The sequence below is a fragment of the Thunnus albacares genome, chromosome 10 (assembly GCF_914725855.1).
Source record: "Thunnus albacares chromosome 10, fThuAlb1.1, whole genome shotgun sequence".
NCBI classification, from domain to species: domain Eukaryota; kingdom Metazoa; phylum Chordata; class Actinopteri; order Scombriformes; family Scombridae; genus Thunnus; species Thunnus albacares.
The window spans coordinates 35204041-35217769 of record NC_058115.1 but is presented as its reverse complement, the minus strand read 5'-3'; the positions used below and the strand labels follow the sequence as shown (position 1 = coordinate 35217769).

The 13729-nt window shown below is 41.7% G+C and overlaps 2 protein-coding genes across 3 annotated transcripts; one reads left to right on the top strand and one right to left on the bottom strand.

Moving 5' to 3' along the window:
* The first annotated feature begins 4793 nt into the window (after window positions 1-4793).
* On the top strand, window positions 4794-7773 carry LOC122990407 (MRN complex interacting protein). Its single transcript, XM_044363766.1, has 6 exons — window positions 4794-4973; window positions 6119-6178; window positions 6264-6370; window positions 6462-6641; window positions 6750-6789; window positions 7489-7773. The coding sequence occupies exons 1-6, from the start codon at window positions 4914-4916 to the stop codon at window positions 7669-7671; spliced, it is 630 nt and encodes a 209-aa protein (XP_044219701.1). The 5' UTR covers window positions 4794-4913; the 3' UTR covers window positions 7672-7773.
* A 6-nt stretch (window positions 7774-7779) lies between these two features.
* Window positions 7780-12724, bottom strand: sqstm1 (sequestosome 1). Of its 2 annotated transcripts, none has more exons than XM_044363765.1 (8): window positions 12183-12724; window positions 11442-11537; window positions 10268-10545; window positions 9758-9911; window positions 9608-9676; window positions 9287-9516; window positions 8331-8505; window positions 7780-8241 (listed from the first exon to the last, which is right to left on the bottom strand). In XM_044363765.1, exons 1-8 carry the CDS (start codon window positions 12349-12351, stop codon window positions 8078-8080), a joined length of 1335 nt encoding a protein of 444 aa, XP_044219700.1. In that variant the 5' UTR covers window positions 12352-12724; the 3' UTR covers window positions 7780-8077. The 2 variants fall into 2 exon arrangements, with proteins under 2 accessions (XP_044219700.1, XP_044219699.1); XM_044363764.1 differs by having other exon boundaries at window positions 9758-9914; window positions 12183-12720.
* Window positions 12725-13729: the final 1005 nt, after the last annotated feature.

Below are 13729 nucleotides of genomic sequence, written 5' to 3'. Positions count from 1 at the left end.
TGTTAGCGGCTAACCCGTATTAAACATACTAAACCCCATCCTGTTAGCGGCTAACCCGTATTAAACCATATTAAACCCCATCCTGTTAGCGGCTAACCCGTATTAAACATACTAAACCCCATCCTGTTAGCGGCTAACCCGTATTAAACATACTAAACCTCTTCCTGTTAGCGGCTAACCCGTATTGAACATACTAAACCCCATCCTGTTAGCGGCTAACCCGTATTAAACATACTAAACCCCATCCTGTTAGCGGCTAACCCGTATTAAACGTACTAAACCTCTTCCTGTTAGCGGCTAACCCGTATTAAACGTACTAAACCTCTTCCTGTTAGCGGCTAACCCGTATTAAACGTACTAAACCTCTTCCTGTTAGCGGCTAACCCGTATTAAACGTACTAAACCCCATCCTGTTAGCGGCTAACCCGTATTAAACATACTAAACCCCATCCTGTTAGCGGCTAACCCGTATTAAACATACTAAACCCCATCCTGTTAGCGGCTAACCCGTATTAAACATACTAAACCTCTTCCTGTTAGCGGCTAACCCGTATTAAACATACTAAACCCCATCCTGTTAGCGGCTAACCCGTATTAAACATACTAAACCCCATCCTGTTAGCGGCTAACCCGTATTAAACGTACTAAACCCCATCCTGTTAGCGGCTAACCCGTATTAAACGTACTAAACCTCTTCCTGTTAGCGGCTAACCCGTATTAAACGTACTAAACCTCTTCCTGTTAGCGGCTAACCCGTATTAAACGTACTAAACCTCTTCCTGTTAGCGGCTAACCCGTATTAAACATACTAAACCCCATCCTGTTAGCGGCTAACCCGTATTAAACATACTAAACCCCATCCTGTGAGCGGCTAACCCGTATTAAACGTATTAAACCCCATCCTGTGAGCGGCTAACCCGTATTAAACGTACTAAACCTCTTCCTGTTAGCGGCTAACCCGTATTAAACGTACTAAACCTCTTCCTGTTAGCGGCTAACCCGTATTAGACGTACTAAACCCCATCCTGTGAGCGGCTAACCCGTATTAAACGTACTAAACCTCTTCCTGTTAGCGGCTAACCCGTATTAAACGTACTAAACCTCTTCCTGTTAGCGGCTAACCCGTATTAAACGTACTAAACCTCTTCCTGTTAGCGGCTAACCCGTATTAAACATACTAAACCCCATCCTGTTAGCGGCTAACCCGTATTAAACATACTAAACCCCTTCCTGTTAGCGGCTAACCCATATTAAACATACTAAACCTCTTCCTGTTAGCGGCTAACCCGTATTAAACATACTAAACCCCATCCTGTTAGCGGCTAACCCGTATTAAACATACTAAACCCCATCCTGTTAGCGGCTAACCCGTATTAAACGTACTAAACCTCTTCCTGTTAGCGGCTAACCCGTATTAAACGTACTAAACCTCTTCCTGTTAGCGGCTAACCCGTATTAAACGTACTAAACCTCTTCCTGTTAGCGGCTAACCCGTATTAAACATACTAAACCCCATCTTGTTAGCGGCTAACCCGTATTAAACGTACTAAACCTCTTCCTGTTAGCGGCTAACCCGTATTAAACATACTAAACCCCATCCTGTTAGCGGCTAACCCGTATTAAACATACTAAACCCCATCCTGTGAGCGGCTAACCCGTATTAAACATACTAAACCCCATCCTGTGAGCGGCTAACCCGTATTAAACGTACTAAACCTCTTCCTGTTAGCGGCTAACCCGTATTAAACATACTAAACCCCATCCTGTTAGCGGCTAACCCGTATTAAACATACTAAACCCCATCCTGTTAGCGGCTAACCCGTATTAAACATACTAAACCCCATCCTGTGAGCGGCTAACCCGTATTAAACGTACTAAACCCCATCCTGTGAGCGGCTAACCCGTATTAAACGTACTAAACCTCTTCCTGTTAGCGGCTAACCCGTATTAAACGTACTAAACCTCTTCCTGTTAGCGGCTAACCCGTATTAGACGTACTAAACCCCATCCTGTGAGCGGCTAACCCGTATTAAACGTACTAAACCTCTTCCTGTTAGCGGCTAACCCGTATTAAACATACTAAACCTCTTCCTGTTAGCGGCTAACCCGTATTAAACGTACTAAACCTCTTCCTGTTAGCGGCTAACCCGTATTAGACGTACTAAACCTCTTCCTGTTAGCGGCTAACCCGTATTAAACGTACTAAACCTCTTCCTGTTAGCGGCTAACCCGTATTAAACGTACTAAACCTCTTCCTGTTAGCGGCTAACCCGTATTAAACGTACTAAACCTCTTCCTGTTAGCGGCTAACCCGTATTAAACATACTAAACCTCTTCCTGTTAGCGGCTAACCCGTATTAAACGTACTAAACCTCTTCCTGTTAGCGGCTAACCCGTATTAGACGTACTAAACCCCATCCTGTGAGCGGCTAACCCGTATTAAACATACTAAACCCCATCCTGTTAGCGGCTAACCCGTATTAAACATACTAAACCCCATCCTGTGAGCGGCTAACCCGTATTAAACGTACTAAACCTCTTCCTGTTAGCGGCTAACCCGTATTAAACATACTAAACCTCTTCCTGTTAGTGCTGTGAAACATCTTTCTCTTATAAGTAGACAAATATTCAGATGATGCAACGATATTGTTAGAAAATGAAAACATTTCTGTTTCCACTGAAGGAAAGTTCTGTTCTGCACTTGAATGTAAATAAATGTGAATTTATGGCCATTAAGGAGCAAATCTGCACTTCATAATATTCCAATAAAAAATGAAGTTTTAATTTTGGAATATTAATTACTAAGGCAGAGTATTAATAAGGTAGAGTATTAAGTACTAAAGCAGAGTATTAATTACTTAAGCAGAGTATTAATTACTTAAGCAGAGAATTAATAAGGTAGAGTATTAATTACTAAGGCAGATTATTAATTAATAAAGCAGATTATTAATTAATAAAGCAGACAGACATATTCAGCTTTGGCTCTGCAGCTGGATAACAAACTACTAAAAGAGACCAGTTTGTGTAGAAAATAAGACACATCAGTTGTCATGAATTCTTATGAAAATCTTGGTCTTTATTAATAAATTCTATCCAGTTAAAAACTTTAAAAAGATTTAAGAGAGACGAGTTTTAGTTTCTGTCCAGAGACTGTTAAACTGTGAAGAATTTCTTTCTCTTTTATTACTGAAAATATTGATCAAAGTTCTACTGAACTTTGAAAGAATATATTGTTTGGTCTCCTACTAATGTGTACATGATAAATATTATTACAATGGACAAATTCCATAAATGTAAATTTACAGGTGAGAAACTACTTTATTGCCTTTAGCAAAGAGTTCAAACAATATATTTACTCAACACTCTAAAACAAAAAGCAATTAAAACTGTAACCGCTTGTTCATATCGATCTTTATATAGATCCCTTTTTTAATGTTGTACATGTAAATTGTTTTAATTTTTTTAAAACTGTCACATGTTGCATCTTCACCAGTTCAGTTACTGATTGTCTTGATTCATCCATAAAATATCAGAAAATAATGGAAATAACTGTAAGTTATCCACAGTCCAAATTTACATCTTCAGACGTCTGATTGTGTCTGAGAGTCCAAAGATATTCAGTTTATCACCATTTTACACAAAGAAAAGCAATAAATCATCACATTCCAGTAGCTAAAACCAGTAAACTGCTTATCTACTTACTGGACTAAAACCATTATTCAGTTATCAAAATAGGTGCTGTTGTATCGATCAACTAATCAATTATTTGAACATCTTTTAGAGGTTTGAGCAGCTAAAATACAGAAATCCACATCTCACGACCTCTTTGATTAATCCACTGACCCCTTAGTGGGGGTCCCACCCGCAGGTTGGGAACCACTGCCGTAAGGTTCCAACTGCAAAGCACCAATCAGTGCTCAGAATGTAGACAGGAGGACCAATCAGCTTCCAGCTCATTGACTGTGGTTAAAGGAGCTGAAACCTCCAAACTGATGATTTGATGTAAATCATTGTGAGTTAAAGTTTAATTACAGTGAGATTAGCAGTAATTAATTTAATTATCAGTCACAGAGACAAAATGTTCGTATGTACGAATATGAGACACATTCAGAAAGTCGACTGTTTTTATGTGTTTCGTTATGAATTTATGAGCAGAGAAAGAAAACGAAGCTTCTGAATGAAAAGCAAAACAAATCAGGACAGAAAACATCAGCTGATCTTCTGCTGAAAGTTTATCAGTTCATTAAATAAATCTATGGCATAATAATTTGAATTATATCAAAACGTGAATATTAAATGCTAAAATTTGAACAGCACTGAAGTAGTTTGAAAACCATCTTATGGATTAATTGATCTGAGTTTCACTTTAAAGTTGTTCAATTTCAAAAATGTGCAAAATGTCCATTTTCTATTTATTTTAGGATTCTCAGAATTCTATATCTATTATATTATATCTATCTATCTATCTATATCTATATAGATATATATTTATCTATACTATATATGTTACTATATAGATAGATATCCAGAATATTCATTCTAGATATTAAAATGTAATTGTGGATAATCTGAAATGTACATTTTAACTGGGAAGAATTGAATTACAGATAATCTGCAATAAATATCCAGTCTAACTAAATAATATTAGAACATTTATTCTTTTTAATTGTCTAGAATATTAATGTAAATATCTTTAATTACCATTCTGACTAGTTCGAATATTATTGATTACTTGAACTGTAATTACAGATAAATGTTCTTCCCGCCACCAGGCGGCGCTCTGACGACACGCGCTGCTGCCCGAGTGACGTAGTCTGTGACGTAACGTAACACCGCGGTTCAAACGGATCGCGGGAAGAATCCGCCGAAGAAACAAAACCGCAAACAAAAACAAACAGATCTGAGCCGTCGGTATGAGTCAGCAGTTTCACGTCCTCAGGTGTTTCACCTGCCAGAGCTTCCAGGTCCAACAGGTAACACAGCTGCAAGCTAACAGCTGTCTACTAGGCTAACAGGCTATAGGCTAACAGCTAACTGCTAGGCTAACGGCTAACAGCTAAACTAACAGGCTACAGACTATCTGCTAGGCTAACAGCTAACGGCTAAGCTAACGGCTAACATCTAAACTAACAGGCTACAGACTATCTGCTAGGCTAACAGCTAACGGCTAAGCTAACAGGCTGTTACTGAGTACAGGACTGAACATGAGGTTCAGTGTTGGTAACAAAATGCTACAAACTACAAATAAATTACTGCATAAAATAAATTAAAGCATAAAATAAAGAATTAAAAACAAATTTACAGCAGGATGTTCAGTTTCTGTTCACTATAAAAACTGAGCTTACACTTATAAATATTCAAGATTCATTTTATCATCATTTTACAACACGAGATTGTATAATGAAATGTAGTCTGGAGCCTCCTGATGCCGCTCACACAAACAGGAATTATATAAATATATTTATAAATAATAAGTCATGAAAATAAAGCTATTGTTATGTTGTAGTGCAGAGGATGAATTGAGGAGGAAAGACGCTGCTCTGTAGTCTGGAGGTACGACAGCAGATATTTCTGTGTGTCTGGCAGACGGCAGCAGGGTGAACAGACTGTGGTCTTTAGGATCCTTTGGGCTCTGAGGGCTCCTCACCTCACCGAGACCACTGATGCTGATGAGAACCGATGATGTTCTGGGTGGTTTTAATCTTCTGTCTGCACATCTCATGCCAGTTTGTGACGTTTCCAGTCAGGATGTTGCTCCTTTGGAAAAGTTCACAAGAACCTGAGATGGAATTTTACCTTCTTAAGTTTCATGAAGTCGTTTCTGAGCTTTTTTACAGGGTGGAGATGTGTGATGTCCATGACAGGTTCTCTGTGGTGCTGATACCCAGGAACTTAAAACCTGCTGCACCTCAGCTCCACTGATGTAGACATGGCTGTGTGTCTTTGCCTCTTTATTTCTAAAATCAACAATCAGCTGCTTGGTTTTGTTGACGTTGGGCAGTAGGTTGTTGATTTCCTCTCGATAACCCTGACAGGTGTCTGTCAGGTGAATGTGTGATTTGCCCTGAGTCATGTCTGACAGGTGAATGTTGTTTCTTCCCTGTGCTGTGTCTGTCAGGTTAAGAAGGTGAACAGATGGAGCTGTAAGCTGTGTGGAGAGAAGCAGTCGCTGCTGAAGGTCAGAATCGCGCTTCTAGAGTTCAGAGGTCACGAACACCTGGACAGGTGTGTCTCTGTCTGATTGTGTGATGATTGGTTGACAGGAGTTTGGGCGGGGCTCTGGCGCCGAGTGCAGACGTCATGTTCAGAAACTGAATGCCATGAGAGGAGCCGTAATGGAGGAGCAGGAGCAGAACGCCTGGTCGCTATGGTAACCAACCTGTCTCCGCCTTACTCCACATCGCCTGCTCGGCTTACAGGTGTCCTCACCCGATCAGGTTGTTGTTCTGTTTATTTGACAGGAAGCTGACGGAGGAGAAACCCGAGGAACCGAGAGACGACCAGGTGAGCCGCCCTCAGGTGAGCCGCCCTCAGGTGAGCCGCTGGAGCAAATACCTGGACGCTCCTGAGGAGGAGGAGCCAGAGGCGGGGCCAGAGGAGAATGTTTTGATGGACAGGCAGCATTTCCATGGCAACAACAGGTGTGACCTCAGTATTTATGTTAGAGGCCACACCCACCTACCTGTCAGTCAGCAGGTCAGAATGATTGATTAAAAAACTCCTGACCTTTGACCTCTGTTTTCTGACAGGAAGAGGAAAAGGACAGACAGCAGCTTCACACCTGAACAGGTAACAAGTCTAATGACATCACTTCCTGTCACCAGCTGCCAGTCTTTGTGCTAAGCTAGCATAGCGAGTTAGCATCCTAACCCTTCTTTCCTTCACGCGTCTCTAAATGCGAATAAACACAAACGATCTTTGTTTTTAACCAGAGGAGCGAAGCGATCAAGTGATCAACTTGATTGATAACCGGATGTACAAATATACAAATATACAAAGCATCTGTGCCCCCTCATGAACATATACATATATATATACATATATATGTATATATATATATATATACATACATACACACACACACTCACACACATATATATATAATATATTATATATATAATATATTATATATATATTATATATTATATATATAATATATATATAATATATATTATATATTATATATATATATATATATAATATATATATATATATTATATATATATATATTATATATATATATAATATATATTATATATATATATAATATATATATAATATATATATAATATATTATATATATATTATATATATATATATAATATATATAATCTAATATATATATATATTAGATACTAATGTTTGTTGTATTAGATATATAATATATATATATAATATATATTATATATATATTATATATATATATAATCACATAAAGTTTTGAGTTATTATAACTTTAATCTTTAATGAATCTTCGTCTCTCTGCAGACGGGCTTTTGTGGTCGAGCTGTTTCCCTCGGTGCTGACTGTCAGGTGAAGAGGGGGGCGGGGTCTAGTGTCAGTGGGTGGCGTGACACCACCAGCAATGCCCCGCCCCCCAACAAGCCCCGCCCCCAGCGTCCTGTTTCCTCCATATTTGAGAGCGGAGACGACTTCAGCTTCGACCTCTGATTCAAACTATGAAGAGATCAGTTTATTTATTTCTGTTTGTTTGTTTGTTTGTGTAAATAAATAAATAAAGTGAATCTGAACTGTTTTAATGATTCAAACTCACACAGCTTCACTTCATGTTTTTATTGATCAGATTAACAACGAGAATAAAGCATCAGAACAGTAATCAATGAGCAGTTATTGATCTGTGTGATCAATGAGCAGTTATTGATCTGTGTGATCAATGAGCAGTTATTTATCTGTGTGATCAATGAGCAGTTATTGATCTGTGAGTTAAAGTATTGATGAACAGAACAAACGTGACTGCAGTAAAATCATTTCATTGGTTCAGTATAAATGATTAGAGACAGAAGCCCCGCCTCCCGCCTGTCAGTGATGACATCATCAGTGATCAGTGATGACGTCATCACGGCTGCTGTGGGCGGGGCTGTTTGGCGTACTGGATGGCGTCGAGCGCGGCGCCGATGTCGAAGTTTTTGGCCTGAAGGAGACGAGTCAGCCAGCCGCCTTCGTCGGTGAAGCCCATCGACAGCATGAGGGACAAGGACTCCACCAGCCGGGGGTCGGCCTCTGGGGGGTCAGAGGTCACAGCAGAGGTCAGAGGTCACAGCGGGGGAACACGAGCGGAATCACTCGGGTACGGAGGAACGCGGTCTTACCTTGAGGCAGGTGAGGATACAGAGCCGCCTCTCTCAGCCCCGAAGGACCCCGCTGGGCCGGAGGACCCCGGTCCCGGTTCGGGTCCCGGTCCTGCAGGGACTGCAGCTCTCCTGTAGACGGGTCGACCTCTCTGGAGCTCAGGTGAGTCCACTCGTCATCAGAGTCTCTGCTCACCTGCAGGTTCAGATGGATGAAGGTGAATCCAGATTCATGTTAATGACAACATGCAGAAAACTCGTATTCAGGGTTCAGAGGGTCTGTTAGACCTCCATAAACACACGAAGAACTTCTCCCTCATGTGGATCTAAACCTGGTTATGAAGCAGCGGATCAATAACTAACAAGAGAAACGAGCTAAAAACACCGAACCGTCTGCTTTTATACGATAAAACGTCTCAGAATCACATCGATGATGAAAATAAAGTTCTTTAGTTTATTTTATTATTATTTTCTGTGTCAGATGCATCTTAAATAGACGGGGGGGGGTTAGGGTTGGGGGGGGGGGGGTTAGGGTTGGGAGGGAGGGGGGGTAGGGTTGGGGGGGTTGGGGTCGGACTCTGCGGTTGTAATTCAGCGTTTTTAAGCTTTTCATCAGAAATAAAGTCTTTTATTTTCTGTTTCCTTAAACTGTATTTTAACGTTTATTCTCGTATTTTGTCTGTTTTATTCTATTTTAGTTTATTTGTATTTTCTTTTTAAACGTCTTTATTTTGCTTTTATTTTCTATCTTTGATGCGTTTTGAACCTCGTGGTTGAAATGTCATCAGTTTATTTTTATTGTTAATAAAATAAAAAAAGACGCAGCAGACTTCCTGTCAGGTGACTCTTGCAGGTGTGATGTCACTCAAGTCCACCTGGTCTGAACATGTGATCTGAGAATGACTTGGTATGTAAATGAGGTGGGCGGGGCTTGTTGTTTGTCTCAGGTAAAGAAGCAACATCATTCATGAACTGACCTTTGCCCCCTCATTGGCTCCGCCCTCATTGGCTCCACCCTCGTTGGCTCCACCCTCATTGGCTCCACCCTTGTTGGCTCCGCCCTCATTGGCTCCGCCCCCACCGTTGGCTTCGTCCTCACCACTGGCCCCGCCCATCTCTACGTCACCCTCTGCCCCCCTGCTCTGAGGGGGCGGAGTCACCTTGGTCCTCTGACCCTCATGCTCCACATCAATGTCCACGTCGATACCTGGACACAAACATGACATCACTTCCTGTCTTTCTAAACAGCCAATCAGAAATGTTCACTGATGTCAGGTGTTAACAGTGACATCACTCACCCAGTGGGCTCAACATGGCCGCCACACCCTCTCCAATGTTCTTCAGGAAGTCCACGTTGTCCTGAGAGGCTGCAGGGAGGTCAGAGGTCAATCACAGCGACCGGTTATCAATAACCTAATGAGCAGCTTTAAAACAGCTGTGACACTGACCAGAGGGGGCGCTGCTGGACGTTCCAGGCCGCTCCTGGTCCTGGTGCTGGTCTTGAGCCTGGTCCTGGTTCAGGTTCTGATCCTGAGTCTGGTTCAGGTTCTGGTTCCAGACGCAGTGTCTCATCCTCTTCATCCATTTCCCCCGAGGAAACCACTGCTGAAACATTTAATAAAACATTCTGTCAGTCACAGAGCGGGGCTGAAATAACCCGGGGAAACGTGTCCTGTCAGTCACAGAGCGGGGCTGAAATAACCCGGGGAAACATGTCCTGTCAGTCACAGAGCGGGGCTGAAATAACCCGGGGAAACGTGTCCTGTCAGTCACAGAGCGGGGCTGAAATAACCCGGGGAAACGTGTCCTGTCAGTCACAGAACAGTGAAACAAACAAAATATGTGTCTTTGTCCCTCAGTTCAGTCTGTCAGGCAGCACTGCCCCTCAGCAGTGATACAGTGTATTGACACACCTTGAGTGTTATATGACCTAGTTCCCCTCCCATGATGCTGCTCACCTGCAGTGGGTGCCAGATGGGCAACAGAGCATGCTCAGTGTGCGTCCCTCGTGCCTGGCAGGCGGAGCACAGGTCATAGTTCGGACACACCGAACACTTGAAGCGAGTTCCCACCACGGCGCCGTCGCAGCCGTCACAGGTGACGTTCGGGTGGAGGGTGGGGGGCGGGGCCAGGTGAGGGGGCGGGGCATGAGGAGCTCCAGGGGGAGGAGGAGGGGGGATGAAGGTGAAAGGGGGGAAGGCGTGAAGAGGAAAGTCCCGACGGTGCTCCTTCTTCTCTGTAACAGTTAAATAAAACAGTTAAAGCAGCAGTCAGGTGTCTGTAATCCTCCTGTTCATACTGGATATTAAAAGATCCTTCAAATGTGCTTTAATGGAAGTGATGGAGGATAAAATCCACAGTGTGTCCACACAGTCATTTAAAGTCTGTGTGAAGCTTCTATTCAGCTTCATCAGTCTGAGTTAGTCATATCAAGTGGATATCTGACACATTTACAGTCTTTTTAGCATCTAATTCCCTCTTTGTGTTTCCTCGGACAGTGTTTCCCTGTTGAGCTACAGGTGGAAGTATAGTAACAAAAAGAGGAACTTTGGCACTAAAAAGACTGTAACGTTGAAAGATATCTACTTGATTTGACTCATTTGGACGCTGAAGCTTCATATTAGCTTCAGACTGTGGATTTTGTCTCCATCACTTCACTTGTTCGGGTTCGGACTCATGAAGGCGACGAAGGTGCACGGAGGAGTTTATGCTGCAGTCTTCTCTGAAACACCGGGGGGGCGTACAAACAAACACTCTGTGAATAAGCAAGAAGTCATCGAGTGTTACCAGAACTTCAGTGAGTCTGCACTGCTGTACCAGTCTATCTATGATACTGGATATGTAGAGTTGAACTGGGACACTTTGCTCGGCCAGTCGACCTTCCAGCACGTCCGTCTTGAGATGAAACGTGTCGCACGCGCCTGGTTAGAAAATCCAGACGTAAACGGCTAAGCGCCACAACAACTTGTGGAGCCTTCGCACTCAACGCAATGACATCATTTCTAGCGCATGGCGGCGACGCCGCGGCGACGCTGCGGTGTCGCTGCGGCGACGCTGCGGCGCACGTAAACCTGCTTCATGGTCAGAATGAACAAGAGGAAGAAAAACATGTCTCAGTGTGAATATTTGAACCTTTGATGAAGAGACGGAACGTGTCGTCCTTCATGCAGGCCAGACCCATCATCAGCTCGTCATCAGACGAAAACGCCACCAGGTCTCCATCTTCATCTGAAATACATCATCTTCATCATCATCATCATCATAGTGAAGTACAAAAGTATTTGCATCAAATACATTTTAAGTACTAAGAGAACTTTTCAGAATGTTTTTTTATTTTACTGGATTATAATTATTGATGTTCAGTTTCCTCCAGATGATCAATAATCTTTAATCTAAAGCTTTGATTAAACATGATGGAGGCGAACGGCAGAAAGGTACAAACTGTGTGACCAGGTGTGTTGATGTCAGGTGACCCATTATTATTATTATTATTATTATTAATATTATTATTAATATTATTATTAATATTATTATTATAACCCCAGTGACAGGTGGAGAGTTGTTTCACTGAGCAGAATCTCCACCTGAAAAACAAAATTTAAACTTAAATATTAACAGAATGAAGCAGCTCAGAGTTCCTAAAACAGCTTTTCATGATTTACACATAAAATTATTCATAAGTGATTTCTGTTAACTTTATTAACTTTATTAACTAACCTCTATAGTTCATATTAAATGTTAACTTTATTAACTAACCTCTATAGTTCATATTAAATGTTAACTTTATTAACTAACCTCTATAGTTCATATTAAATGTTAACTTTATTAACTAACCTCTATAGTTCATATTAAATGTTAACTTTATTAACTAACCTCTGTAAAACATGTTGAACGCGGAATTCTTCAGATTGTTGAAGACTGATCCGGTTTTCTTGCTCAGATACTCGAAGCTGCAGGAAACGTCCTGATCCACCGCGAACCTCCGGATCTCCTTCACCGCCTCATCCTTCCCCAGCAGGTAGGCCTTCACCGTCACCGACATGCTGCAGAGATACCCGGCCTCTGACCTCAACCACACTCCGGACACACGGACTGCTGCTGGCCGCTCTCAGTGAACCAGACTCCGGACACACGGACTGCTGCTGGCCGCTCTCAGTGAACCAGACTCCGGACACACGGACTGCTGCTGGCCGCTCTCAGTGAACCAGACTCCGGACACACGGACTGCTGCTGGCCGCTCTGCTGATCCAGATTCCAGACTCCAAACTTTGTGACGCAGTGTTAAATCCTCTCAGCCTCCTTTATGTTTACTTCCGCGATAAACGTCATCGTCGTCCCGAGAAGTAAATATTGACGTGTCCTCCCATTGGTCAGTCCGTGGAGTTCGGCCCAAAGGACCAATGAGAGGCCGAGGAATGACTAAGCACTTTCCAATGAGGGGATTTCCCCGCTGAGTCACCTGACCAATCAGGTTCAACCGCATCAATAATAACTGTCATCGTTATGAGACTAATTCAGCTCTGAAGGGATAAATAATGTTGAATTATTTATTTAACAGATAAACATCATCAATAAGTAGAAAGTCAGTTTAAATATTCACAGATTATTTTGTTTAACTTTTCTTCTAAAGGTGAAAAATACAGCAAATGTTTATATATTTCATCATTTATTATATTCTCCTCATTCTGTTGCTTATTTGTGATATTTTGTGTCTCAGTATGTTTAATGTGTATTAAACCTAATTTTAAACATGATCTCATTACATAAACATGATTGTAGTTTTATTTATAATCTGTAATTTGTCTAATTAACTTTGTTTTGCAAATTCCATCAAGATAAAATGAAACAAAAACATGTTGTTGTGCTCCAGCTGTTTGGTTCAAATCAAGATCAAATATTATATTTACTGTGTTTCGGTCAGCATGTTGCCAGAAGTTTGTCAGATGTTACATCAGTCAGTGTGATGTCCCTGCAGCCAATCAGCAGCAGAGTTCTTGTCAGGTGACAGTGACTCATCAGTCTTGTGAAGGTGAGTCACTATCACAAGACGAAAGACACAAACAGGACGGCAGCTGAAGGCCGGTTTGGAAACATGATTCAAACTGAGCAGCAGACGTGGCCTGAACACTACATTTCCCATAATGCATCTGCAAACCTCCAGTTTGTTACAAGCAGCAGCTACTGCAGCTTTAAAATGTTTTTCAGGTTTAGTTTTGTGCTCCTCAGTGCGTTTGTGTTGTTGAGTCTGTGCAGTTTTATTTGTATTTTAAAAACTCACCCAGAGACGAATCCTGCTCTCCGGCTCAGGCTGTAAATAATCATCTCTATAAAATAAATATGAAATACTAAAAATACAACAAAACAGTTTGATTAAATATCTGAGCTGATCGAACTGATCAGACCACGATTAGTTCAATAAA

Bases quoted from the DNA above. Each gene is read 5' to 3' on its own strand.
- sqstm1 (XM_044363764.1), bottom strand. From the start codon at position 12,351: ATGTCGGTGACGGTGAAGGCCTACCTGCTGGGGAAGGATGAGGCGGTG. The intron at 9,517-9,607 runs GTGAGTGATGTC...GTTTGTGTCCAG, and splicing joins GGCCATGTTGAGCCCACTGG to GTATCGACGTGGACATTGAT. The intron at 8,506-9,286 runs GTCAGTTCATGA...CTGAACCTGCAG, and splicing joins GAGCCAATGAGGGGGCAAAG to GTGAGCAGAGACTCTGATGA.
- LOC122990407 (XM_044363766.1), top strand. From the start codon at position 4,914: ATGAGTCAGCAGTTTCACGTCCTCAGGTGTTTCACCTGCCAGAGCTTC. The intron at 6,642-6,749 runs GTGTGACCTCAG...GTTTTCTGACAG, and splicing joins CATTTCCATGGCAACAACAG to GAAGAGGAAAAGGACAGACA. The intron at 6,790-7,488 runs GTAACAAGTCTA...GTCTCTCTGCAG, and splicing joins GCAGCTTCACACCTGAACAG to ACGGGCTTTTGTGGTCGAGC.